At 41.7% G+C, this 24,412-nt stretch overlaps 1 protein-coding gene across 2 annotated transcripts; it reads left to right on the top strand.

Moving 5' to 3' along the window:
* Positions 1-208: 208 nt before the first annotated feature.
* Positions 209-19,811, top strand: ALKAL1 (ALK and LTK ligand 1). Of its 2 annotated transcripts, none has more exons than XM_058529007.1 (5): positions 209-847; positions 14,864-14,917; positions 16,426-16,506; positions 17,604-17,680; positions 19,454-19,811. In XM_058529007.1, exons 1-4 carry the CDS (start codon positions 664-666, stop codon positions 17,666-17,668), a joined length of 384 nt encoding a protein of 127 aa, XP_058384990.1. In that variant the 5' UTR covers positions 209-663; the 3' UTR covers positions 17,669-17,680; positions 19,454-19,811. The 2 variants fall into 2 exon arrangements, with proteins under 2 accessions (XP_058384990.1, XP_058384989.1); XM_058529006.1 differs by having other exon boundaries at positions 599-847; positions 17,604-17,684.
* Positions 19,812-24,412: the final 4,601 nt, after the last annotated feature.

The raw sequence follows: 24,412 nt of genomic DNA, 5'->3' as shown, positions 1-24,412 counted from the left end.
AGCCCCCGCCGGGCAGGTTGGGCCCCGGGAGCGCGGCGGGGGCGGCGGGAGGGACCGCTCAGGGCGGGAGGGCTCTGGGCGGGAGAAAGTGGACTCCGCGCCTTTCGGCCTCCAGAATCGCGGTCTCCGCCCCTCAGGCCGAGTCCCGGCGCTGCTTTCCTCGTCCGGGCCCAGAGCTGCGGGTTCTGTTGACCGCGTAGACGGGGCGGGCGCGGGAGACAGAGCCCCGAGAGAACCGGCGGCGCCGCGGCGGGTCCTCACCCGGCCCTCCCAGGGACGGAGCGGGGGACGCGAGCCGGGGGGCCGGGGCGAGGGAGCCCCGAGGACCAGGCTGAGCCCGGGCTCCGGTCCGTCGGGGGAGGCAGCGCGGACTCCGGAGGGTCTCGGGCGCTGGGACTCGCCTTGTCCCCGGGGCCACCCCCGCGGTCCCCACCTGCCGCCCCGCCTCGCGTCCCCGCCCCGCGACCCCGAGAGAGCAGAGATCGGCCTGCGCGGGCCAAGTCCCAGCGCCGCTCCCGCCCGAACCCCAAGGGGACACGGCGAGGACCCCGGCGGCCGGTAGCGCGCGCCCAGCCCCGCCGCCCCTCTCCTGGGCGGACCTCCACTCCCGGCCCCGGCGGCCGCCCGCCCGGAGCCCCCTGCCCTGTCCTCGGGCGCGCGGACATGCGGCCGGCCAAGCCAGGCGCCCCGCTGCCCGCGCTGCTCCTGCTCGCGCTGGCGTTGTCCCCGCAGGACACCCAGGGGAGGCCCCGGGGTCGCAGGGGAGCCCGCGTCGCCAACGAGGAACCCAAGCTTTTCCTCCCCGCGGCTGGGGCCGGCCCGGCGTCCAGCGCCTCCCGGAGCGCAGGTAAGAAGTCCCCTCCCGGCCGGTCCTTCGCGCTGAGCCTGGGTCTTAGGGGATTCCTCTTGGAGCCGGGAAAGGCACTGGCTTTGGGAAGCCTGAACTAAACACAGCAGAGGAGACCCTCTCTGCAGATAACCGGCTCTCAGGGAAGGAGGTACTGAGTTGATCAGATTGACCGTTGTGGAGACTTAAGTAACAAAGGAACCAGCTTGATATGGCCCTTCCCGGGTGTGAGAGGCCTTTTACGTAGGCTGATAGGGCAGCCAGAAGACCTGGGTTTCAGTCCCAGCTGACGAAGTACCTGTCAGCGCTTCATTCTGCGTCTTCCTAGGTTTTGGGAATTAAATGCGATCGTTGCCGTCACACCTGAACGTGCTCGGGATGCTCCTTTCTTTCCGCTCCAAGCTGGCCACAGGGACTGGTGGAGGAACGCGCGAATTTCACCAAGAATTTCAGCATGCCGCGGTGGCTTCTCGCTGACCTTTCCTAGGCCAGGTTAGCAGGCCCCAGACGCTGCCTGCAGCTCGCAAAGCAGCTCCGGGCGCTCAGCTTCCTGGCTGCTTAGATGCCCAAGGAGGGCTGAGAGGAGAAATGAGGAGGGAGAGAAAATAGCCAGAATAGTGGGTCATGAGACACCCCAAGCTAGAGAAGTGCAGTAAATGAGGGGAAACCGGAAAAGCCCAGGGCACAAGGAGGTCACAGCGGGCGCAGAGGAGTGCAGGGCGCCACGGCAGGAAGGAAGGTAGAGAGGAGAGAAGAGAGAAGCTACTCAAAAGTGTTTCTGTTTAGAGCCTGTGAAACTACAGGGCAAGGTGGAGCTGCCGGCTAGGCTGGGAGCAGAAGGGCCCCTCCTCAGGGCCGCCCGGCTTGCTGAGAGCGAGGTCCCAGCTCCCTGCCTGGGGAAGCCCAGCAGCTGTCACCTCATAACGCCTTTGCATCACGCTTCACTTGTAAGAAAGCAAAGAGGGATTATTTAATGTCATTTTTCTTTCATAATAGTTATGATATAAGTATATACTGATTCACTCCACAAATCTTCACTGAGGAGCTGTTGCATGCCAGTCCTCGTGCAGAGGGCTGAGGTCGCAGGGAGGAGCAGGCAGCCAGGTGTCTGTGCTCTCTGAGTTTGCATTCTGGGTGTGGAGGGAGGGGAAGGCTGGCGCACAGGGAAACCTAAAGAGGCGGGCAGCGACAGGAGCGAAGGGGGTGATGGGGAGGGCCTCAAAGTTGAGGTGGGTTGTTCCTGTGTCCAGGACCTGGGCAGAGCTTTCCAGGGTGACCTGCCAGCGCAGGGCTTTCAGGGAGGGAGGTGGAGCAGGATGGTGACCACAGCAGTGATGCAGTGATGATGCCACACCCTTCATGTACTTGGACTTGAAATTATTGTTAGCCCAAATATTTATCTCAGAGAATGCAGTGTCACTTTGGAAAGTAAAAGAGTGGGAGAAACTCTCAAACTGCAGAAACATTTATGGTTACACGTTAATTCAGATCTGTTTCATTTAAGTTTTTAACAGATCTTTTCTCTTTGGTTAAAAACAGTGAAGACTTACTGAAGTGAGTTACAAAGGAGAAAACAGAATATTTTATTAAAAGTTAAAATAAAAGTGGCCACCGTCTGAAGTTTTAAAAAACAATGCAGCCTGAGAGAAAGTGATCTGTGGGTCACCCTCCGAGTCCATTGTTTCTGTAGCTGTTTATGATGGTCTCCTCTTTTGATGACTGTACTTTATTAACGTGAGCAGAAAGGGTGGCTCATTACATCTATATCTGAGTCTGTGAATGGAACACCTGGGTGTGGATCAGGGACCAACAAGGACATGAGAATAGAGGACAACCTATCTGGATGTTCTCACAGGACACTCTCAGGTGGCGATGGGGGTCATAGCTCATTCAGAAGGAAACATCTCCCAGGTTCTGGAGGCCCAGGACTCTCGTCCCCTCCAGATGTGTCTGGAGTCCTGCCCCTTTAATTCTGCAGCATAGTAAGCACCGTCACCCAGACCTAAGGTGCATGCTCTGGGCTCTGAAATCCTTGCTGCATGTGTAGTTGTGTGCTCTCCCTTTTCTGCAGGTTAGGCAGCCTCCCTAAATATGGATGTGAGGCACCAGGTAGGGGGACCATTCCAGGTAGAGGGAGCAGTAAGGCTGAAAGCCTGTGTCCAGACAGTGAGCAGGAGGATACCATTAGGATTGTGGGGTGGCGTGGAAGGAAATGTGAGTGTTAGGTTCCCAGGTGCACTTGGGATTCACTGTCTTTGGCTTTCCCTCCCCCCCACAGCCTGCCCATTGTTCATGCATTTATTCATCTAGCCATTCAACACACATTTGAGGTCCCTCTGATGGCCTGGGAATATGAAGTTAACAGATATTGTTGGCTCTGGTTCTCCAGGAGCTCAGTTTGGTTAAGAAATCCTGCCTCAAATGTTCTAGAATCTGATTCTTCCTTTTTTCTGTCCTTCCCATCACCCCAGTTCAAGCCCTCATGACAGTGTGACATTGACCTTCTAGATTGTCTCCACAGCTCCATTAGTGCCCCCTGCCAGAGTCTGCCTTAATGAGATAAGAATTAGAAGGTGTGTGTTTTCATGGCTGTTACTCCTCTCTTCCCTTGTCTCTAACCATCACATCAGCAGGATGGAGCAAAGAATCCTACCGCAAACTCTGCCCAAAGAAAGGGAGCATTGAAGCACTTGCCACTGAAGTAAAGACAAGATCACACAACTGAGAAATGGGCAGTGGTGGGAGCACAGGAGATGTTTGGAGGAATTTGGGACAGAAAAGGAGTTGGTGTGAAATGTGGGGAGATAGAAGTATAAGGGAGACTTTTAGAAAGTTTGGTGTATATTATGGCCCCTCTGCCTTTTCAAGAGATTTCAGTAAACCTTTACATTATACTGCAGACTTTCTGGAATCAAATTTGTGTTGTGTGTGTTTTTTTTAAAATATAAAACCTCTCTGGCATGGGGCTTAAGGCGAGAACAGGAAGGTCATTTTGATGAGGTTGTTCCGAACAATCGCAGAAGAACATTCTTCGTAAGTAGTGCTGGCCTGTCACAGTGACTTCCTCCCCAGTCACAGATCGGCAGTGGCTTCTCCTAATTTTCTGAGCAAGCCCTAACTTCTCTTGAAGACAGGACATTCAGTCCCCTGTGGCCTGCCCCGTCTGCCTTCCTGTGGCTCTCAGTGCACCACAGTAAGTGCCCCTGTTCCAGTCACAGGCATTCGGCCTGCTCCTTCCAGATGCCTCTGCGCTTCTGCTGTCTCCTGCAGTGTGCTTCTCTCATCTTTGCCTGTCAGAATCCCACCTATCCTTCTGGGCCATCTTCCTTTGTGATGTCTTTATAGTTATTTCCGTGTTCACAAATATCTAAATCTTAAATTCACTTTGCAAATGTCCCCACAGTTCTGATACAACTTAAAAAAAACGTAAAACTTAAAAAAATATACTGAATACTGCTGGGACTTGCATGATAGTGGGATTCTATGTGTATGACCCAAATTCCCTCTGTTGCAAGTCTGTTACTATTATATCTGCCCTCTTAGCCAGTCCTGCCTGGTGAGTAACAATTTCTTCTACATGATAATAAAAATAATTTTTCCCTGCTTTGCATATCACCCAGAAGGGGGTACAGATGGGTACTTTTTAGTACTCTATTTGCAGAGTTACTTGAAGCTATTTGATTTACTGAAAACTGTTGGCATGGGAAGAGGTCAAGATGGAAAGGTTGTGTATGAGATTTTGCCAAGTATATGTGGCGAGTGCTATCACCAGAAGGACACATGCCATGAGCATCCAGAGCTAACTTACATGGATGCACTTCTGCGCATTCAGAGTGTTTCTGAGTAGTAACTGTTGTCTGTTTGCAGGAGCTCCTTCATCTAGCTGGTAAGTAGAGAAGTTCTGTGCAGGAAGTTGACAGAGTCACACACGATGGCTTCTTATTCCCTGCAATGACACAATCCTAGGAGACTACTTTTCAATCATATCTTGGCTAGGAAAACTGGATTTAAAAAGTTCCTTTTTAATGTTAATTTTTTTCCTTTTATTTTTTATCACTTTTATTGCTGGAAATGAGCTCTGGAGCATTTAAGAGTAGATTTCTAAAATCTTTGTTGCTGTGTAGAAAGACAAAAACATGTGGCCACGCGACTGGTGCAGAGTCCAGATGTTTCCCTCTTGTATCTACTATTGTAGGAAACGTCATAGAAGAGGGAAGTGGCGTGTTCTGGAGTTTAGGCATTTGTTAGAACTTTAATTCTATATCTGTCAACAGCAGCTATCAGGAGATAGTAGCTAAAATATTTATATCATGTTTGAAAATGTGTAGTATTTTACATATTAATAACATTAAAATACTATTAAAAATGTGATTTACTTGGAATTATTGTGAGCCTTTTTGCTTAGATTATCTCATTCTGTAATGATTTCTTTCTCCTTTAAACACAGACAGCATTTTTCTCCTCCTACAACACTCCTCATATTGTAACTCATGTACGTTTGGTATCATATTGTAACTTGTGTACGTTCAATATTATATTATCATCAAATATTATTATATTTGTCTGAATGTAAGCCTCTTTAAGTTGGGGACTGAGAATTACTCAGTTTTAATACCCTGTAGCCTGCCAAAGTTACTGTATAAAGTTGACACTTAGGAAGAATTTTTTCTTTAGAACCGAAATTTTGAAAATTTGAGTTTTTTTAAAAATTTAACTTTAAAAGTAAAAGAACTTGATTTTTTATTTGCCCCCAAAGCCAAATTAGACCTATCCTCTTACGATTTAATCTGTGCCATTCTGAGTCCTGAGCTAATTTCTTAGCATTTATAACCAAGTTTAGACAATACAACATTTGCTGCCCTTAATACCTTCTGGAGCAATGGTTCTTAAAATGAGGCTCTTGGGGCCGTATGCCTCAGAATCAACTGAGAGGCCAGTTTCAGATGTAATTGTTGCACTGCATCCTGGATATCTTAAACCTCTGAGTATAGCCCCTGCGTGTGCATCCACAAGCTCTTTGAGGATTCTTGTGTACTATTGAGTTTTTGGAACCACTAGAGATTTTTAATTGCGGAGGGGAGGAGAAAAGTGGTTTATCAGAATCTTCTGGAAAATTTCTTTGAGAGAGACAACTCCTGACTTCCCTCCACAACCATGGCCATGCTTCTATTTCCTCGGTAGCTCACTGCTCCCTCTCTCATCCCCACAGGCACCCACAGCTCTATAGGTACATTTTCCAGTGTGTTTTGAAAGATAGTCTATGAAAAAAGGCTTCCTTGGTCTACCAGCTTCAGGAACATGACCATTAAGTCCCTCGTTAGAGAAGCACTATACAAGAACTGCAGAGACCTGTGGGACAGGAAACTTGATGTAAACCGGTATTAGCCAAACTAACCTTCCTTCCCTCCTTTCTCCCTCCCTCCTTTCCTTTCTCTCCTTTCTCCCTCCCTCCTCTCCTTCCTTCCTTCCTTCTTTCCTTCCTTCTTTCCTCCCTCCCTCCCTTCCCCCTCCCTCCCTCCTTCCCTTCCTTTCTTCCTTCCTCCTTCCTTCCTCCCTCCTTCTCTCTCTTTTTAAAATCTGTCATTTACTTCCATCTCATAGAAGTAGTTTTGAAGGAGTCCACTTTGGAAAACATTGTTTTGGCTGCTGCAGGCAGCCCAGCTCTACCTCAGCACCTGGGGGATGCTAGATAGACAAGGCCAGCCAGAATAGAGTACCAGGTGAAGAAGGAAAGGCCACCTGGGGAGGGCAGAGCAGCGAGGGGGGGGCATTATGGGTGACTCATCAGGCTGCTAGTGGTGTAAGAAGTGTGACTACAATAAAAGGCATACACTTGTTCAGTGGAAAAATAAATATTGAGATAAATTTAATAAAATGACAAGTTATTCATCTAAAATTTAACTGATGTTCCTGAATAGTATGCTCATTGTAAACATTTTGTACTTTTGTTAATATTTTTAAAAATGTGATATATGAGCCTTCAACCTGCTTAAATTCTACAGAATGCATAGCCCTATTCATTTATCAAACAACGTGTCTACTTCACTTGGCAGACTATGTTTTCTCTGTGGACAACAGAGAAATTATGTGAGCCAACTTTTGAGAAAATGTCTTACATCTTTATTAAGTGGTAGTTACTTTTGTAAAAAAGAAAACAAACACTAAACAATTTAAACTCCGAAAGGCCAATATTTCTGGCTGATGGATTTGTAAAAAGATTATCTATAGTATCAAATTGGCCATTGATCAGGGAGCATGCTGCAGGCCAGAAAGCACTGGGTCTGGGCTTGCTTGGGTCACAGAGCTGTGGGCCCTGGACGGGGTGCGTCTCTGGGTTTCTGGTGTCTCGTGTGTGCCACAGGGAAGAGCCCATCATAGAGGTTCTTGTGAAGACTAAACAGAGGGAGTGCTTCAAGTGCCTGATGGGGCTCCCAGTCTAAAAGGCAAGCTCCTCACTTGCCAGAGGCAGCAGTGGCCCATCTGTAAAGGTGAATGTTGTCATGCCTGCTTCAAAGCCTGGTTATGTTTATAGGAGGTTTTCTGTGCCCAGAAGACATGCCTGCTCCTAAGAAGGGAAAAACACAACCTACATGTTGGGTTTGGAATATTATCCATTTGTATAACTCTCTTCTGTGACTATCTCATGTATTGCTTAATAGATTTAAAAATAAAGTCTTGTTTGAAAACAGCAGGATTTATAGTCTGAATTTTAAGTCAAAAGAATAGAAATTAATTACATGAAATATTTACCCATTAGTACTATGTTAATTGAAGAAATGTTAATATAGCCACTCCTTGAAAAATTCTTCATAGAGCACAGTGAAAATAAAAGGTACTTCAGAAGAAAGAAAGGAAACGTAAACACCTAGGTTAGGTTATGTGGATAGTAAGTAGTGATCTTGCTTATCCTGTATAGCAAGAAGTTAAATTTTGGCTCAGTTGTATTACTGTTTGTGACCTTTATCTAGCCAATCTCCTAAACACACTTAAATTTCACTTTTAGGAAAAATCTTTCCTGTGAGTGCTTATTCTAAGATTTAATTAAATATTTTAAATTATTTTGTAAAACTTTTAACATATGATAATCAGGCAGTAACTACACATTTCAGTGACATTCACAGTAAGGTATTTTGAAACATAGTTTGTCAATTATATCTCAATAAAGCTAAAATAAAAAAATAAAATAAATATACTGGAAAACTCTTGCTATGCAAAGAATTCTTTTGCCTCGTCTAGGAAGCAACATGTTTAGAAAAAGTTACTTTAAAATTGTCATGGAAGAGTACAAGGAGAGGTCTAAGCTTTCTTGTAACCACTTTCTGCATTTTTGCCAGATGATATAAAATAAATATGATTAGGTTACCGTTTCTTCCAGTTTCTACCACCACTCGTGTTTTAAAATGTACCCGGGATTTACTTTAATTGGGTATGGCAAGACACATAGACGTGGAAGTGACTGTCATGAAGGAAGACATTCTACTCCCAGTTCCCTAGAGGCAGGAAGCACAGCACGCCGCACGGGGCCATAGGAGGAAGCACCAGGCCCAGGCAGGAGGCAGAGGAGAAAGGGGAAAGCGTGGGCAAGAGCCTGTATCCTGGTTTGTTTGAGAAAGGCAAGGTAAGATAAGCAGGCTTAGGATTGGCTAGTTTGAATAATTTCAGTGGGCTCTGGGGTGTTGGGCTGTCTATAGTTGCCTGGTGCCCACCCTGGGGAATATTGGCCCCGAGTATAAGAGTGTAAGGGTGGTCGTGGGAGTGTGGCTCTGGCTCGGTTGACTTGCAGATGGAAGGCGGGCTTGCAGGCGTTACTGTCTCTAGCCATTGGCTACCCTAGGAGGGGCAGTCTCTCCAGGGTCAGCAAGGCCCCAGATGTCAAAGCATAGAAATATAGGAAACAAAGAGGCATGATTAATACAACCCACAGGACAAAATCAGTCCTCTCTCACGAACTCGCCTGGGTGCTGGCTGGCCCTCTTTATGTGTTCCTGCCACTGTGCACCTGGGCTCCAGCTGTCTCCCAGGGGACACCTGTCAGTCACTGTCTTACCTGACACCGGGATGCTTCCCTGCTGTTGACCCCTGCCTGTCCTTTTTAAACGATTCTCACGTTTCCGCCATTGTTCCTGCTTTGTTCTTCTACCTCTCTGACCCTTCTTCTTTCTCTCCCTGACCACCTGTCTTCTGGCTGCTCTTTAAGTGTGCATCGCAGGGGTCTGCTCCTGGTCGTGCATTTTTTGCACTTGAAGTGTTCCCCTGTGTGGTCCTATGCACCTCTCTAGTTTCAACTATTGCTTCTGTGTGACTGATTCCAGAATGTATCTCCTTCCCTTTTCTCTTCCCCGTCCTTTACCCACACACATCCACTATCTGCTGAATATCTCCACTACAGGAAATCTCCAACCTGACCTTTCTCTAACTCTACCCATGCTTCTGCCTTCAAATCTGCCTCAGTAATTCTGGTCTCAGTAAAGGCAAGATTTTGCTTCTTAGAGGCTGTGCTTCTAGGGTGGTGGGAATTCACGACTGGACTAACAGCCCTGTGGGCTTTTCCAGTGGCTCAGTTTGTTGATAGGCTTCTAGCTGCCTAACCCAACAAGACCATCAGCGGGGCTGGATCCTGTGTTTACTGCTAGCACTAATTGACTGTAGTTTGGTTGTCATTATTTATTTGTTTGTTTGTTTATTTATTTATTATTTTTTTGGTGAGAAAGATTGGCCCTGAGCTAACATGCGTTGCCAATCTTCCTCTTTTTGCTGAGGAAGATTAGCCCTGAGCTAACATCTGTGCCCATCATCCTCTATCTTGCATGTGGGACGCTGCCACAGCATCGCTTAATGAGTGGTGTGTAGGTCCGTGCTGGGGATCTGGACCTTCGAACCCCAGGCTGCCACAGCAGAACGGGCGAACTTAACCACTGCGCCACTGGGCCGGCCCCTGCTTGTCATTTTTTAATAACTGATTATGCATAAAAATGTTATCACATGTAAAATGCTGTACATCTGTTTTTGAAATGTTTTCTTTTAACATTTTTATAAAAATCTGGTTTGTCTTTTTAAGTGTCTATTGAAGTGATCATTTTAAATCTGGGAAGAGATTAACTAGGTCAAAACTAGAAATGGAATAAATCATTTTCATGAGATTAGTCTTCAAATGAAATGGCTAAAGTTTAAATTAAACATGAATTGACCTGTGGTTTAAAACCAGACAGAAATCTACTTTGTAACATAATTTTGTATTTTTTAAAGTTCTCTGGACTCCTTTAATATTTTGCTTTTTGGTAAACATACCATTAAAGTTAGAATTTTGTCATAATATTTTATAAATTAGGACTTGGAAAGAACTTGAGAGGTTGTTTCTCTTGTTTACCTCAATTTATGAAAAAAAGGAAATCAAGGCATCTTTGGAGGTGTCTGGCTTGACATAGCATCTAACTTTGGTGAGAAGGCGAAGTTTGACTGCGGGTTCTAGGAGAGAGTGTGTGCGCTGTTGGGCACAAAGCGTGATTCAATATGACCATATATTTGAACTCGTAGTTTAAAATGATTTGTGTGGTTCTTTGTAATATCATTGGTGAAATATTACAGATGCTGCACATTCCAAAAATATATTCTGTAAAGCACCATAGTACAATTTTAGAAATAATTTAAACACTGGGTGTATTGAAAATCAGGTTGCCCATACGCACCACTCATAATTCCTTGCTGTGTCAGCTGAGAGGGCCTGGAAGCAGCCGCCTCCCGGGAGCCGCAAGCACGCCTTGTGCCCGTCCTCCAATAAAAGGAACCAGGGCTCGTTGGAGAAAAGGCTGATTCTAAGACTGGGAAAGGAAACGATTCAAGACGAGCCTGGAGCATCTGGTGGTGTCAGAAAGTAAAGAAGTGATGAAAATACAAAACAAGACTGCCACCAACACCACCAGCAAAACCCATGATGACATGTTCTTACTGAAAAGAATTCTGTGTCTTGTCTTCTAATGATCACAAACTACAAATACATTAGTTAGTAATAATCTTATAACTTACTGATAATGAAGTAATTCAGTGCTGCGTAGTCAAGAAGTTTTATATCTTGCTTGGAAGATTTAGATTCCTGCTTTCAAACTTGAATGTGCAAATGAATCTCCTAGGAATTCTTGTTCAAGTGATTCTTTAGGTCTGGCTCTGAAATTCTGTATTTCTTACAGGCTCCCAGAAGACCCCTGGAACTGAGTTATTTAGTCAGCAACCACTAAGAACAGCAAGGGTGCTTCTTGGGAGCGGATGCTGCTGGTCTGTGGAACATACTTTGAGTAGCAAAAACTGGAAAGATAATAAGCAACTAGTTTGATTTTACTTTATCATCCTGAGTGTAATGTGCAGGTTAAATAGCCCCATAGTAAGTTGTTACACATAAAGAGAGTTACAGCCATCCCTCTCTCTATTTAAATATCTTAAACTCTAATAGAAGAGGCATAATATAAAAATGTATATTTACACATTTACAAATATATACTAGTACAGGTGTTATTTAACTATACAAGGAAAGAAGAAAGTACACATTTTATGAGAGGGTATTTAAAAATACTTTTAATTTAGTATTTTAAAAAGATATTGCTTGAATATGTTTGTCATCAGCTTTTTCTCTCAAATATTTAATAAATTTGAATTTTTTTCAAATACTTTTATTTTTGTTGGTAATTCTCTCAGCACTGATGTACTAAAGCTAGCTCTTAGTTTTGCAGATAGAACAGTTTTCAGATATTGAGAAAGAATAATCATATCATCTCTTTAACTAAAGGAAATGATAACTAAAGGAATTGTATAGCAAACATTTCAATTTAAGTGTCTGTCCAGCACGGGGCCACTAGGTACCTATGACCATTGAGCACTTGCAGCATGGCTGGTCCAAGTTGAGATGTGCTGTGAGTGTAAAATAACTCGGATTTTGAAAACTTAGTATTAAAAAATGTAAAATATCTTATTAGTAATTTAAAAATATTGACTACATGTTGAAATGATAATATTTTGGATATATTGGGTTAAATAAGATAAATTATTAAGTTAATTTCACCTATTTCTTTTTACTTTTTTGAATGTGGCTACTAAAAAATTTAAAATTACATATGTGGCTCACATTTCTATAGTGAAGATTGCTTTTTAAGACCATTTTCCATCAGAGATCAATCAGCTAATTTTGTTGTTTGGGGTAGTTCTCTCATATTCAGTCATTCATTTCATGTTTTGTTGATGAAAAACTAGCACGGGAGCATCTCATCACTAAATACAAATTCATTTTCAATCAAATAGTTTCTTACTGAAAAATTAATACAGATTTATGTTTAAAAAAGTTAAAATTACTAAAAAGAGTTTGCGTTGCAAAGTGTCTCTTCTCTCCCACCTCCGGCATCCTACTCCTGGTGCCGCCCTGCAGACAGCCACCATTTTAGTTTGTTTTAGGACAGGGAGGACGGTGCTGCAGAGCAGGCGCTGGCAAACATTTTCTAGAAAGGACCAGATGGTAAATACTTTGGGCTTTGTGGGCCACACGATCTCTGCTACAACCACTCACTCTGCGTGTGGCACAAGAGCAGGCAGAGACTGTGTGTAAACAAAGGAGCATGGCTGTGCTCAAATACAGCTTTATTTACAAGAACAGGGTAGGGCGGGATTTGACTCCCGAGCCGTAGTTCCCTGACCCCTGCACAGGCCAGTGCTATTGGAAATAGAAATACAGTAACTTCTCTGTTAACCTTTAACCTGTCTCTCTGCATCTATTCTTGCCCCTCCATACTTGGCATAATGATCTTTTAAAAATGGAGCTTGACTGTGTCATTCCCTTGTCTAAAACTCTCTGACTTCTTATCACCCTTAGAATTAAGGACAGAGGCTATAAAGGGGCGTAAGGCCCAGCTGTGTGCCTCATCTCACCTCTCTCATCTTCTTTCTCCTTTAGCCATCCCGGACGTTTCTCAAATACTTGAACATAGTGTGGCCTTTCCTCTTCAGAGGCTTTTTTCTTTTTCTTTTTTTCAGTCTAGGGTGCTCTTCCCGTCTCCTCTTACCTAGGTGTCTCTTACTCATCACTTTAAGTTGACAGTTTGTCAACTTAAATATCACTTCTCTCTTTCAGTTAAGTCAATCTGCTCTATGTTCCTATATTCCTATAGGATGTTTGTACTTTGAAATGAAAATTCCAGAGTATTAAAAGTGTGGTTTTCTTGGTGGCCTAGACTGAGCCCAAGAGACATTGATTGTGTCCATTTCAAAGATAACCTACTTGAGGGGTCATCCTCTGAGCTTTCAGTTCCTTAAACATTTGCGGCGTGCCCCATCAGCACGCACTGCTGTACACCCTACAGATAACAGATGGACAAGACATGGCCCCCTTCCTCAAGACGCCCACGGTATGGTGGTGGAGACGGACACACACAATGCGCGGTGCACGGTTCACTCTCAACGCTGATCAGAATATGACAGTCGCTTTTATCGATGTTACAAAATGTGTTATGGGGGTGTCTACACCCACATGGGGGTAATTTATTTAAAATGTACACTTGACAACCTGAGTGTCGTCATTGTGCCAGATCTACAGATTAAAATTATGGTCTGAAATGCTCTTGGAAGGAGAATAATTCCGACGTCCTCAGACGCGCGTCCGCCGTGGTGCCTCTGCTGCGCTCGGCCGGCGGAGCCACCCCGCCAGGCCCGCCGAGGAGTACTGACCCCGCAGCAGCCGATTTGCCGTGCTTGGTTCCAGGCCGAGGCGGGGGAAAGACTCGTGTTCAGGCTGGAATGGAATTGACGAGAACACCAGATTACCGATGTAAAGAACTACCTTCGTCTTCACTGCTGCATTGCTTTTCTGGACTGGTTTTGACTGTAAAGTGCAGGCGTTTGTTCTCAATGGGGGGAGAGCCGGATTCAGCGCCCTCCTGCTGCCCCCTCACGGTGTTGCCCTGGGCTCCCACAGGGCTGCCAGGGGCGGGGGGCTGCCCGCACAGGGAAGGGCTCTTACACCCTCATCAACTTCCCGGATGTGCAGGGCTGTTAGAATTCCCATGCCTTCGTTTTCTACTGCCTTGTCTCAGTGAGGTCACACAAGTCAATGCGGTGATTCCCACTCACCTGTAGGGAGCTGACAAACATTCACGCCCCCATTATGTTCATATGATGCTTGAAATACACAGGAGTCAGTCTATTGGTGAGTTTAAACTTGTAACTGCCAACGAAAATGAGGTTCAAGATTTTATTAAAGTTTCAGTTTTCTTTTCCTCTAAAAGAGTTGCATATGCTCCCAAATTGTTTTTATAAATTGCATTTTCTGGATGGGGTATTTATAGTGAGTACAAAGTGAAGTCTGAGATGTAGTTTGATTTTTTATTTTCTTTTATTCTAAGCACAAAGCCTTTTGAGGGAGAGAGTATCGTGACCTGACGTACATTTCAGTTCGTGTGCTCTGGCTGCTGTGGGGACAGCGGATTATATAGGAAGGAGAAGAGCAGTTCGGAGGCTGCTGCCCAAGAACAGTCACAGAAGTGTGATGGCTTGCACACATCTTGTGTTAGTGAGAGGAAACAGAAGTGGTTGGGGCTCAGATAATGTTTGGAGGTGGAATATACAAAATTAAGGGATGGATTGGATGCACTATCCAATGGGAAGGAGGGAAGGAGGAAGTCAAGCATACCTTCTTGATATTTGGTCTGAGCAAGGGGTAAAGAGAGGCCATTTGTTGCGACTGGGGAACATGCGGGAGAAACAGGTCTGCGGTAGCCGGGATGTCAGACGTTCAGTTCTGGCTCTGCTCTTTGGAAAGGTCTGTAAGGTTCCCTAACAAAGCAAGAGAACAAGCAGCTGGCTTTGCTGGAGGTCTGGAGCCCCAGGGGTTGGTGATGGCTGGAGATACAGACTTGGAGTCAGCTGCATGAATTGCCACGAGTTCCTGTGTCTAGTGCTTCTCGTTATAGCCTATTTATCAGGATATTTTTCATGATGGAAGTGCATTCAAGAAATTCTAAAGTTTTTTTTTTTACTTTTCAGAAATATTCCCAAGAGATTTGAACTTGAAAGACAAATTCATTAAGCATTTCACAGGTAAGCATAAAATTTATCAGTGATTCGATTAAATTAAAAGATTGTATGCAAATTACTCTGTTAGATGCTTGGGATACCAAGATAAATATCTGTAAGAGGCTCACAGTCGGGTTAGGGAGGTGGACAAATGCTATTATCTTCTATTAACTGTAATGTAAACCAGATCTTGATAAGTAATAGAAGACTTTAGGGATACATGGGAAGTGAATAATTTTGCCAAGAACTACCAAGAAAGGCTTGGAGTGGATGTGATATTTAAGTTGGGCTCTAAAGGATGAATAGGATTTTCTGGGATGAGAGAGGCATGCTGGTCAGAAGGAACCCTTTGAGCACTTGGTTGGTTTGGGGGCAGGACAGGTAGATGCTATGGATGCACTGTGGGGTGAGTTTAGGTAAAGACGTGTGTGGCTACTGGGCTGGAAAGGTAGGTTGGAGTCCTATTGTGAAGAATCCTACATGGTATGCTAAGGAATTTAGACTGTGCTCCCCAGTCAATGGGGCAATAGAAGTTTTTTGAACAGGGGAGAGGCAGACTTTCATGTGCCATATTTTAAGCACAGATGAAATGCTCTCTCATGACACTGTTTTGTTCTTCGTATCAACTTTGTGAATCATGAGAAATCATCCTGTGCCCCACATTCTAGCACATCACTAAATTATTTGAACATGCACCACACCTTTACTATTGCTATTGCCTCTCTGTTCCTAATTGTCCCAGCAACCTTTCATTGTGTCATATCTCCAGCCTATAAGGTGGGAAAGACATGATTTTCCCACTTAATCAAAGCCAAGGGCCATATTTGTTAATTAACTTCAGAATGATGGTCGTGAGGATCAAGCCGAGACCCACTGGAGGCACAGGGGATTGTAAGGAATTTCCCCATCCTGAGCGTTTCTAGGCACTCTGTTAGCGGCATGACTCTGGGCTCTCCTATTCTACCACTTCCAAAAAAGCAGACTCCAGATGTAGGGTTGAGTCTTGGCAGAGACCATCTTGGATTTGTGGGGATAGATAAGGGAATTCTCAAGGCCCTGTCCTCTTTACAATAGTCCTTGACACTAATAAGACACAAATTACTATAACTGGAAAATGGAATAAATGTCTCTGCATATAAACATTAATTCCTATTAAATAAAAAACTGAAGTAGAAACCAAGGATATTTGTTTTTCATTTTTCACATCCACTTGATTTGCTCTCTACAGATATATATATATTTTTTCTGTCTAGAACTTTTTCCTCTCAATTATTCTAAAGAGTTCTCCTGAAACTGAAAATTCCATTATGTGAGGTGTTGAGAATGTGGAATGAATTTAGAGTGTTTTTCACAGATCACAACTCACTACCTCCTACAAAGTCTGGGTGAGGAGAAGAGCTGTCAGGCAAGTTCTTTTAAGGGCATGGAAGGATGTAAACCACAGTTACATTATCTCCATCCATAAAGTGCTAGCAAGTTTGTTTAGAAACCACACCTATGTTTATGATAGGCATTCTTTTCCTTTCCACTAGGGCCAGTCACATTTTCAGCTGAATGTAAAAAACATTTCCATCGACTCTATCACAACACCAGAGATTGCTCAACCCCAGCTTGTAAGTAGCTTGGGCAGTCGTTTTTTTTTTTAATCTTTATCCAACAATAAATGCATTGTAATTTTAAACTTCAGCTGTCTGTGGGTGAGAAGTGCTAGACTAAACATTGTACGAGGTGCTATTTATAACATTGACAGTACTTAAATTAAGGTGTGTGTGTGCTGTTGACACTATAAGGAATGAAACCACATCCTAATGGGAATATATCTAAGTCTGAAGATAGCCAGATTTCCTTAAGAACCAAAATGTTTGTCAGGATCTAAACCTTTTACCATTTTTCAAATTCCTTGGCATAAATAAGGTGCTCTCTCATATAAATGAAAAAAATAAGATGACAATGAAGTATAAGTCAAAATTTCCTCATAAGTTATTTTAAAGTAAATATTTTCCTATTACATCATTTATACAATGAGTGATAGATTTTTCTGAACGATGTTAGCCTGTGTTTTAAAGGTTGCTCTAATGAATTCTTTTGGATACTTAAATTACTGAAGTTAGTTGTAATTCCAAACATAATAATTAAATGCTATCATTTAAACTGCCCAAATCATGATTGTGTGGGAATTCAATAGCTGTTTTTACATTTCTTTCTAAACCTAAACTTTCCTTCTAAAGTTAAATGAATTTTAAACACTTTGTGTCTTTGTAGCAAGATTGGTCATCTTGAGGATTATTTAATTTTACTCAAGATGTTGAGTCTAAGTTGTTCTAATTTTTTCAAAAACAACTTGTGTTTAATGACCAGGGAAAATTAATCATGTTGGAGACAAGGCAGAATGACTAAGTGGGAGCCCTGCACAGGGGAGAAAGTGCAGGCTTTGGAGTCCAACAGCTTACTAGCTATGAGGTTCTTAACATTTTGAGGCTTCTCATCTCTAAAGTGAAGATAACAATAGCACCTACCTGACTGTGTTATTAGGAGAATTAATGGGAATATTAGGTAAAGCACTTGATGTGTTAGGTGCTTAGTAAATTATAGCTATCATTATTATGAAGTAGTGACAATAATTAACATGATTTTCCCCACATTTGTAGTAATTTTTGTATTACTTTTTTAGTAACTATATACATAATTTACCTTTAAATGTTTTTCCTAGATTACAAAAGATGTGCTAGATTGCTAACAAGATTAGCAGTGAGTCCACTGTGCTCGCAAACCTAGAAAACATACCCTGTGAGTATGTATTTATTTATTTTTCTTATTCCGTTTAATAGCCTAACTTTCATAAGAAATTTTGAACAATTTAAAAAGCCAGGTAGCTCATTTTAGAAACACTCAGTGAATTTAATCTCTGGATTTTCACTTAGTGTTAAAGCTTGATCTAACTGCACAGACTGGTTTGTTGAATTAATTAAAAATGCCCTCAACAGTGATTAAATTAAGATAAAACAGCTTTTTGGCAGCCTTATCAGTCCTGAGTGATTCTTGAAATTCTTTCAACGTTTCGTATTATTTTATTATTATCCAGAAACCATGTGCAGATAGATATTAGAGGAACAAAACTATTTAAAGGTTTACCTTTTCTTAACTGTTCAAAAGATATAATAAAAGTAGAACCGAGTCCTAAAATTTTGGTTTACGCAGTATAGGTAAGGAGAAGAGAGAAAGTATTGGAAGATTAGAAGAAAGAGCAAAGGATCAAAACTATAATGGACATGTAATCATCATCAGCTCTTGCATGTGCTTTGCCAAAGTGAAAGAGTAAGTCAGAATTTTCATTCTGGCTAAATTACCCTAGGAACCCTAGAGCAATAAAGTATTTGTATAACCTAAATAAATCTAATGCAGATTGTAACATTTATTTACAAAAGTGGAATGTATACAAAAGACTGAAAGATATTCTTTTTTTTGGCAAAGATCTTTCTAATCAGTAGTAGTTTCCAGTGGAGAACAAAGTCAACATTTTTTTGATCAGCATTTCAGTACCACGGACAAGTCGCTTTAAAGAAACTGGTTCCTCAGCTTGAGGGTGGAAGTGAGTCGTGGAGCACCTGTAGTCTAGAAGCGTCCGAGAATATCACAGTCTGGCTAATGTAACTTAATCTGTCCCAAAGAACCGCATGGGATTTAGTTCACCCATTTTGTCATGACAGTTACTGAGACAATACTGACCTGTTGTTGTTGTTGCTATTCTTATTTAAAAAGCAATTATAAATTAATAATAATAATTGGCACTCTTAATTCTGCTAAATTTAAATTTTTCTCGTTTTTTAGATTAAGAAAATGACCTAGATTATTTCAGTGTTCAGTGGCAAGATACTTGAATCAATTACACTCAACCTGTCCGTCTCAAATCTTTGAATAATGTAAAACATGAATAAATCAAGAAAATTCATTAGGCTATTGAAATGACCTAAATCATGCCATATTTATCTCTTTTTTTAAAATATATTTTATGTGAGTAAGTTTACATAAAGTCCAACAAACAACATAATAACTGGAAAAGTTCTTAAAAAACAAGTGCAGCATTATTATTTAAAATATTGTGTGCAAACTTACATCCTCCTGGGATTAGATCCATAGAAGGCAGAGCTGATAAATACACTCCTTTAAAATTGCAGAGTTTGGAGATTTAGTGATTTCCTCTGTAGATGTCATCTATGATAGCATCTGTTTCTAATTATTTAACAAGATATTACAATCACTGTATTACAGATTAGTAAATTTTAGGAATATTTTTAAGTTATTTAGGTGATGTCAAGTTCATTTTTTGGTTTATCTGGATATCATAAAACTTTAATGGGGAATTCATCATGTAAAGGCTCTCAAGGACTGGTTACTCCTCTCTCCTCCACACACACATTAGTCCACATCTCAGGATCAGACTACAAAGTACAAGCCCACAGATTCTTTAAGCAAAATAAAATAGAATAAAACTGTAGTACAACTATACATATTTTTAAGTAAATCAGGTCATAAATGACATTTTTCTTCTCCCCACCACAGGCATTTCATAAGAATGTAAATTTAATTTGAAGAAAAAAGTGCTTGGACTCATACTAAATGTAAAAAGAGGTGAAACTTCTAATTTTATGGCATATGAAGATGGGTAAAATCAGAGACTTCTCAGAAATAACTGATTAGCTGTGCCTGCCACAGAATGGAGTCTTTCTTGGTTTATCTTTGTGTATACAGTAATTTGAAATTTTTTAAAACAAAGCTTAATTCACATATTGAAAATTGAATACTAAAAATTATGCTATTCGACTTTATTTTTGCTGTATATATTATTTTCTTATATGGTTAACATTTCATGTATGTATAAATTATATATTTAATTATGTAAATTATGTCCGAGAGTGCCAATGAGAAATGCTTTTTTATATATGATTTTTACTAATATGTTTGTTGAATAATCATGTACAAAGTTCACTTTTATAATTCTTATTTAATAATATTTAAATACATTTATTCAGAACTTGTTGTCTTTATTTGCATTAACTTGAAGTATGAATTTTATTAAAACTGAAATATGAAAAATCTGTGGTGTTTTTATTTTAATTAAAGATATTTGTAGCAGAAGTTATACTATTGAAATGCAATTACTATACGCATATATATGTGTAAACATATATTTTCTGAACTGATAACTAGGATCCTGAGACAATTTCTGTCTTGCTGAAGTTAGAACATATGGTATTGCTATCTTACATGAAAAGAAGTTCACTTGTACTTGGACTGGGGAGATACGTGACATGGGGTGAGAAGAAGATGTGGGTTGCCTACAGGCTCTGTTTAGAATGTAACAACACACCCTGATACATTCAGTTTCATTTAAAATCAACAATGAAAAAATGAGAAACCTACAATAAAATCATAGAAAACTCCCATCCTTTTAGAGTAGATAAAGCATGAGTTGCTTAACAGTTTATAGATAGTACACTCATCGACTTTTTATCACTTTTCCACTGTTTGTTTTGGTGTCACAAGGACATATGTATGTCTGTACTAGCAATCACTTTCTTTGCTCAGCATCTTTGGTCTCTCCTGTAACTGAGGTATCGTGTCTATTTCTGTATGTAAACATACATACTCCTTCGCCCATCATAAAAACAAGCTAAAAAATGCCCTTTAGCTTCAGAAATATTGTGAAGCTGTATTTTTATTTTTTTTATGAGGAAGATCAGCCCTGAGCTACCATCCATGCCAATCCTCCTCTTTTTTGCTGAGGAGGATTGGCCCTGGGCTAACATCTGTGCCCATCTTCCTCTACTTTATATGGGACGCCGCCACAGCATGGCTTGACAAGTGGTGTGTTGGTGCGTGCCTGGGATCCAAACCTGCAAACCCTGGGCCACCACAGCAGAATATGCGCACTTAACCGCTGTGCCACCCGGTCAGCCCCTGGAGAGCTATTTTTATAAAAATGAAGAGGCTATTGAATAATGGCAAATAAGAACTTATTGGTTGGGGGCCGGCCCCGTGGCTTAGCGGTTAAGTGCACGTGCTCTGCTGCTGGCGGCCCGGGTTCGGATCCCAGGCGCGCACCGACTCACCGCTTCTCTGGCCATGCTGAGGCCGCGTCCCACATACAGCAACTAGAAGGATGTGCAGCTATGACATACAACTATCTACTGGGGCTTTGGGGGATAAAATAAATAAATAAACTTAAAAAAAAAAAGAACTTATTGGTGAGACATATTTGGCTGAAACAGAAAATAATCTAAAGGGGCTTCGTGATTAGTACAATTTCAATAAGGTAAATTATTTCAGATGCAATTCTATGAAATTAGATTTTAAATATTCTCATAGATGGCTAATGTGCCTCAAAAATGTATTCTATGCAGTATGTATTTTTAAAACCTATGAAGGTTGATTGAAAGTACCTCTAGTGAAAATGATGTTTATTTTACTAATGACGCTTGTTCTCTCATTGTATTAACATCAGCAAAGAGAGGTTGAGAGGGTAATGAATAAAGAGACTTTGAATTTGTGTCCATAGAGAAAATGTTCTCACATGTGACTGAAAGATGAATCGCGTAAAATATTGATCTTTACTTAGTAAAGTAGCATCCACACATCAGAGGTATAATCTCATTGTCTAAGCAGCAAGTCAGGAAGTTAATAATGTTTACTCCAGAAGACTGAAAGCTAGATCAATTAAGTTGGTTGTTCTCAACTAGTCACCTAAGGGATGTAGCAAACAGCCCAGTTAATCTCTGAACTATCTGGATAATTACCCAACCTTCCACTTCACTTTCTATTGTACATCCTTGGCTTTGAAAGGCAAGATGCAGTTACTAAAGATAGCCCTATATAAAGTAGCCTTCCCCACAGTACCTTGCTTAATTTGCTCTCTATCATTTATCACGCTGTGTAATAATGATATTTATTTGTTTCTTATCTATCTCTCCACAATAAATAAGGTCTATGAGAGAAGAGACTATCTTCTTAAGTATTTCTAGAGCCTAGAAGAGTGACTGACTCATAGTACTTTATATAATAAAAGAATAAATGGTTATCTCATAATCCAATGAGTGAGATTAAAGAACATTTTTTTTTTGGGGGGGGTGAGGAAGATTAGCCCTGAGCTAACATCCATGCCCATCTTCCTCTACTTTATATGTGAGACACCTGCCACAGCACGGCTTGATAAGCGGTGCCTAGGTCCACAGTCGGGATCCGAACCTGTGAACCCCGGGCTGCCGGCCGCTGAAGCGGAGCGTGCTAACTTAACCACTACACCACCAGGCAGGCCCCAAAGAAGAACATATTTTAAGTCGTAATAAAAAGCAGACAATGATTTACGAAACACTGTCAAGTGGTTGTCTAGTTATGCACTAAAACTCTTGTTTTATGTTTTATATAAAAACACTGAGGTAAAACCCACAAAGACAGATCGTCTGCTTTATTTCCACCCTTGTAACTGCTTCAATTTATCTGACTCATAGGAATGAACACAGTGTTCAAACTGCGAGAGTCATTTAACCTTGGCCATGGAAACTCAAATGCCTACGGAGCCCAGTGACCATCGCAAATGAGTTGAATGGGCCACAGGGACATGGGTGGTGTTTGCCAATTTGAAAGGGGGGCGGGGGGGCAGGTTTTAGCTCTGGCCTGTGCTGCCATGTTAGAATACAGGCTTCCTTTTAATTTTTCTAGGAAAGCTAGAATCTGGACAGCCACATGCAAAAGAATGAAGGTGGACCATTATCTTACACCATATACAAAAATTAACTCAAAATGAATTAAAGACTTGAAACCATAAAACTCTTAGAAGAAAATATAGGCAGTACACTCTTTGACATCAGTCTTAGCAGTATGCTTTCAAATATCAAGTCAACTAAGACAAGTGAAACAAAAGAAAAAATAAACAAATGGGACTACATCAGACTAAAAAGCTTCTGCACAGCAAAGGAAACCATGAACAAAATGAAAAGACAACCCACAAATTGGGAGAAAATATTTGCAAGTCATATATCCGACAAGGGGTTAATTTCCAAAATATATAAAGAAATCATACAACTCAACAACAACAAAATGAAGGACCAGATCAAAAAATGGGCAGAAAGGGGCCGGCCCAGTGGCGCAGCGGTTAAATGCACTCACTCTGCTTCCGCAGCCCGGGGTTCGCAGGTTCAGATCCCAGGCGTGGACCAACGCACCACTTGTGAAGCCATGCTGTGGTGGCATCCCATATAAAGTAGAGGAAGATGAGCACAGATGTTAGCCCAGGGCCTATCTTCCTCAGCAAAAAGGAGAGAATTGGCAACAGATGTTGGTTCAGGGCTGATCTTCCTCACACACATGCACACAAAAAAGGCCGAGAATATGAACAGACATTTTTTCAAAGAAAATATACAGATGGCCAGCAGGCACAGGAGAAGATGTTCACCATCACTTATCAGGGAAATGCCAATCAAAACTACAATGATATATCACCTCACACCCATCAGAATGGCTATAATTAACAAGACAAAAAATAACAAGTGTTGAAGAGGATGTGGAGCAAAGGGAACCCTCATACACTGCTGGTGGGAATGCAAACTGGTGCAGCCACTATGGAAAACAGTGTGGAGATTTCTCAACAAATTAAAAATAGAAATACCATATGTTCTAGCTATTCTACTACTGAGTATTTATCCAAAGAACATGAAATCAACAATTCAAAAAGATATATGTACACGTATGTTCATTGCAGAATTATTCACAATAGCCAAGACTTGGAAGCAATCCAAGTGCCCATCAACAGATGAATGGATAAAGAAGATGTGGTACGTATAAACAATGGAATACTACTCAGCCATAAAAAAGAGAAAAATCTTGCCATTTGCGACAAGATGGGTGGACCTTGAGGGTATTATGCTAAGTGAAATAAGTCAGACAGAGAAAGACAAATACCAAGTGATTTCACTCATATGTGGAACATAAACAAATGAACATATAGATAAGGAGAACAGATTAGTGGTTACCAAAGGAGATGGGGGTGGGGAGAGGGCAAAAGGGGTAAAGCGGCACATATGTATGGTGACCAATAAAAACTAGACTATTGGTGGTGAGCACGATGCAGTCTATACAGAAACTGAAAGATAATAACATATACCTGAAATTTACACAATGTTGTAAGTCAATATGACCTCAATAAAATAAAACAAATAAAATAAAAAAAAATATATTTGAGTGAGTGGTCAGTTAATAAGACCTGGGCAATATCGTCCTTGCAACCTTCTTTCTCAGTTTAATGGAGTAGCTACTTCTTCAGACTGCTGTGGCTGTGGAGCTGACCAATAACAGCTCTGATGTGTAATTGTAGTTGGGAGGCAGAGGCCACACAGGACGGTTGGAAGATTAACCTTCAACTATGCGGCGATTCCCTCCTCTGAATAGAGGGTGTGTTCATGCAGGTGTCTTCAGTTCTACCACAAAACAAAAAGAAAAACAAAGAAATAATTTTAAAAAACCTCT

The sequence above is a fragment of the Diceros bicornis genome, chromosome 33 (assembly GCF_020826845.1).
Source record: "Diceros bicornis minor isolate mBicDic1 chromosome 33, mDicBic1.mat.cur, whole genome shotgun sequence".
Lineage (NCBI taxonomy): Eukaryota > Metazoa > Chordata > Mammalia > Perissodactyla > Rhinocerotidae > Diceros > Diceros bicornis.
The sequence above is the reverse complement of the archived record's forward strand: the minus strand, read 5'-3'. Positions and strand labels throughout refer to the sequence as shown.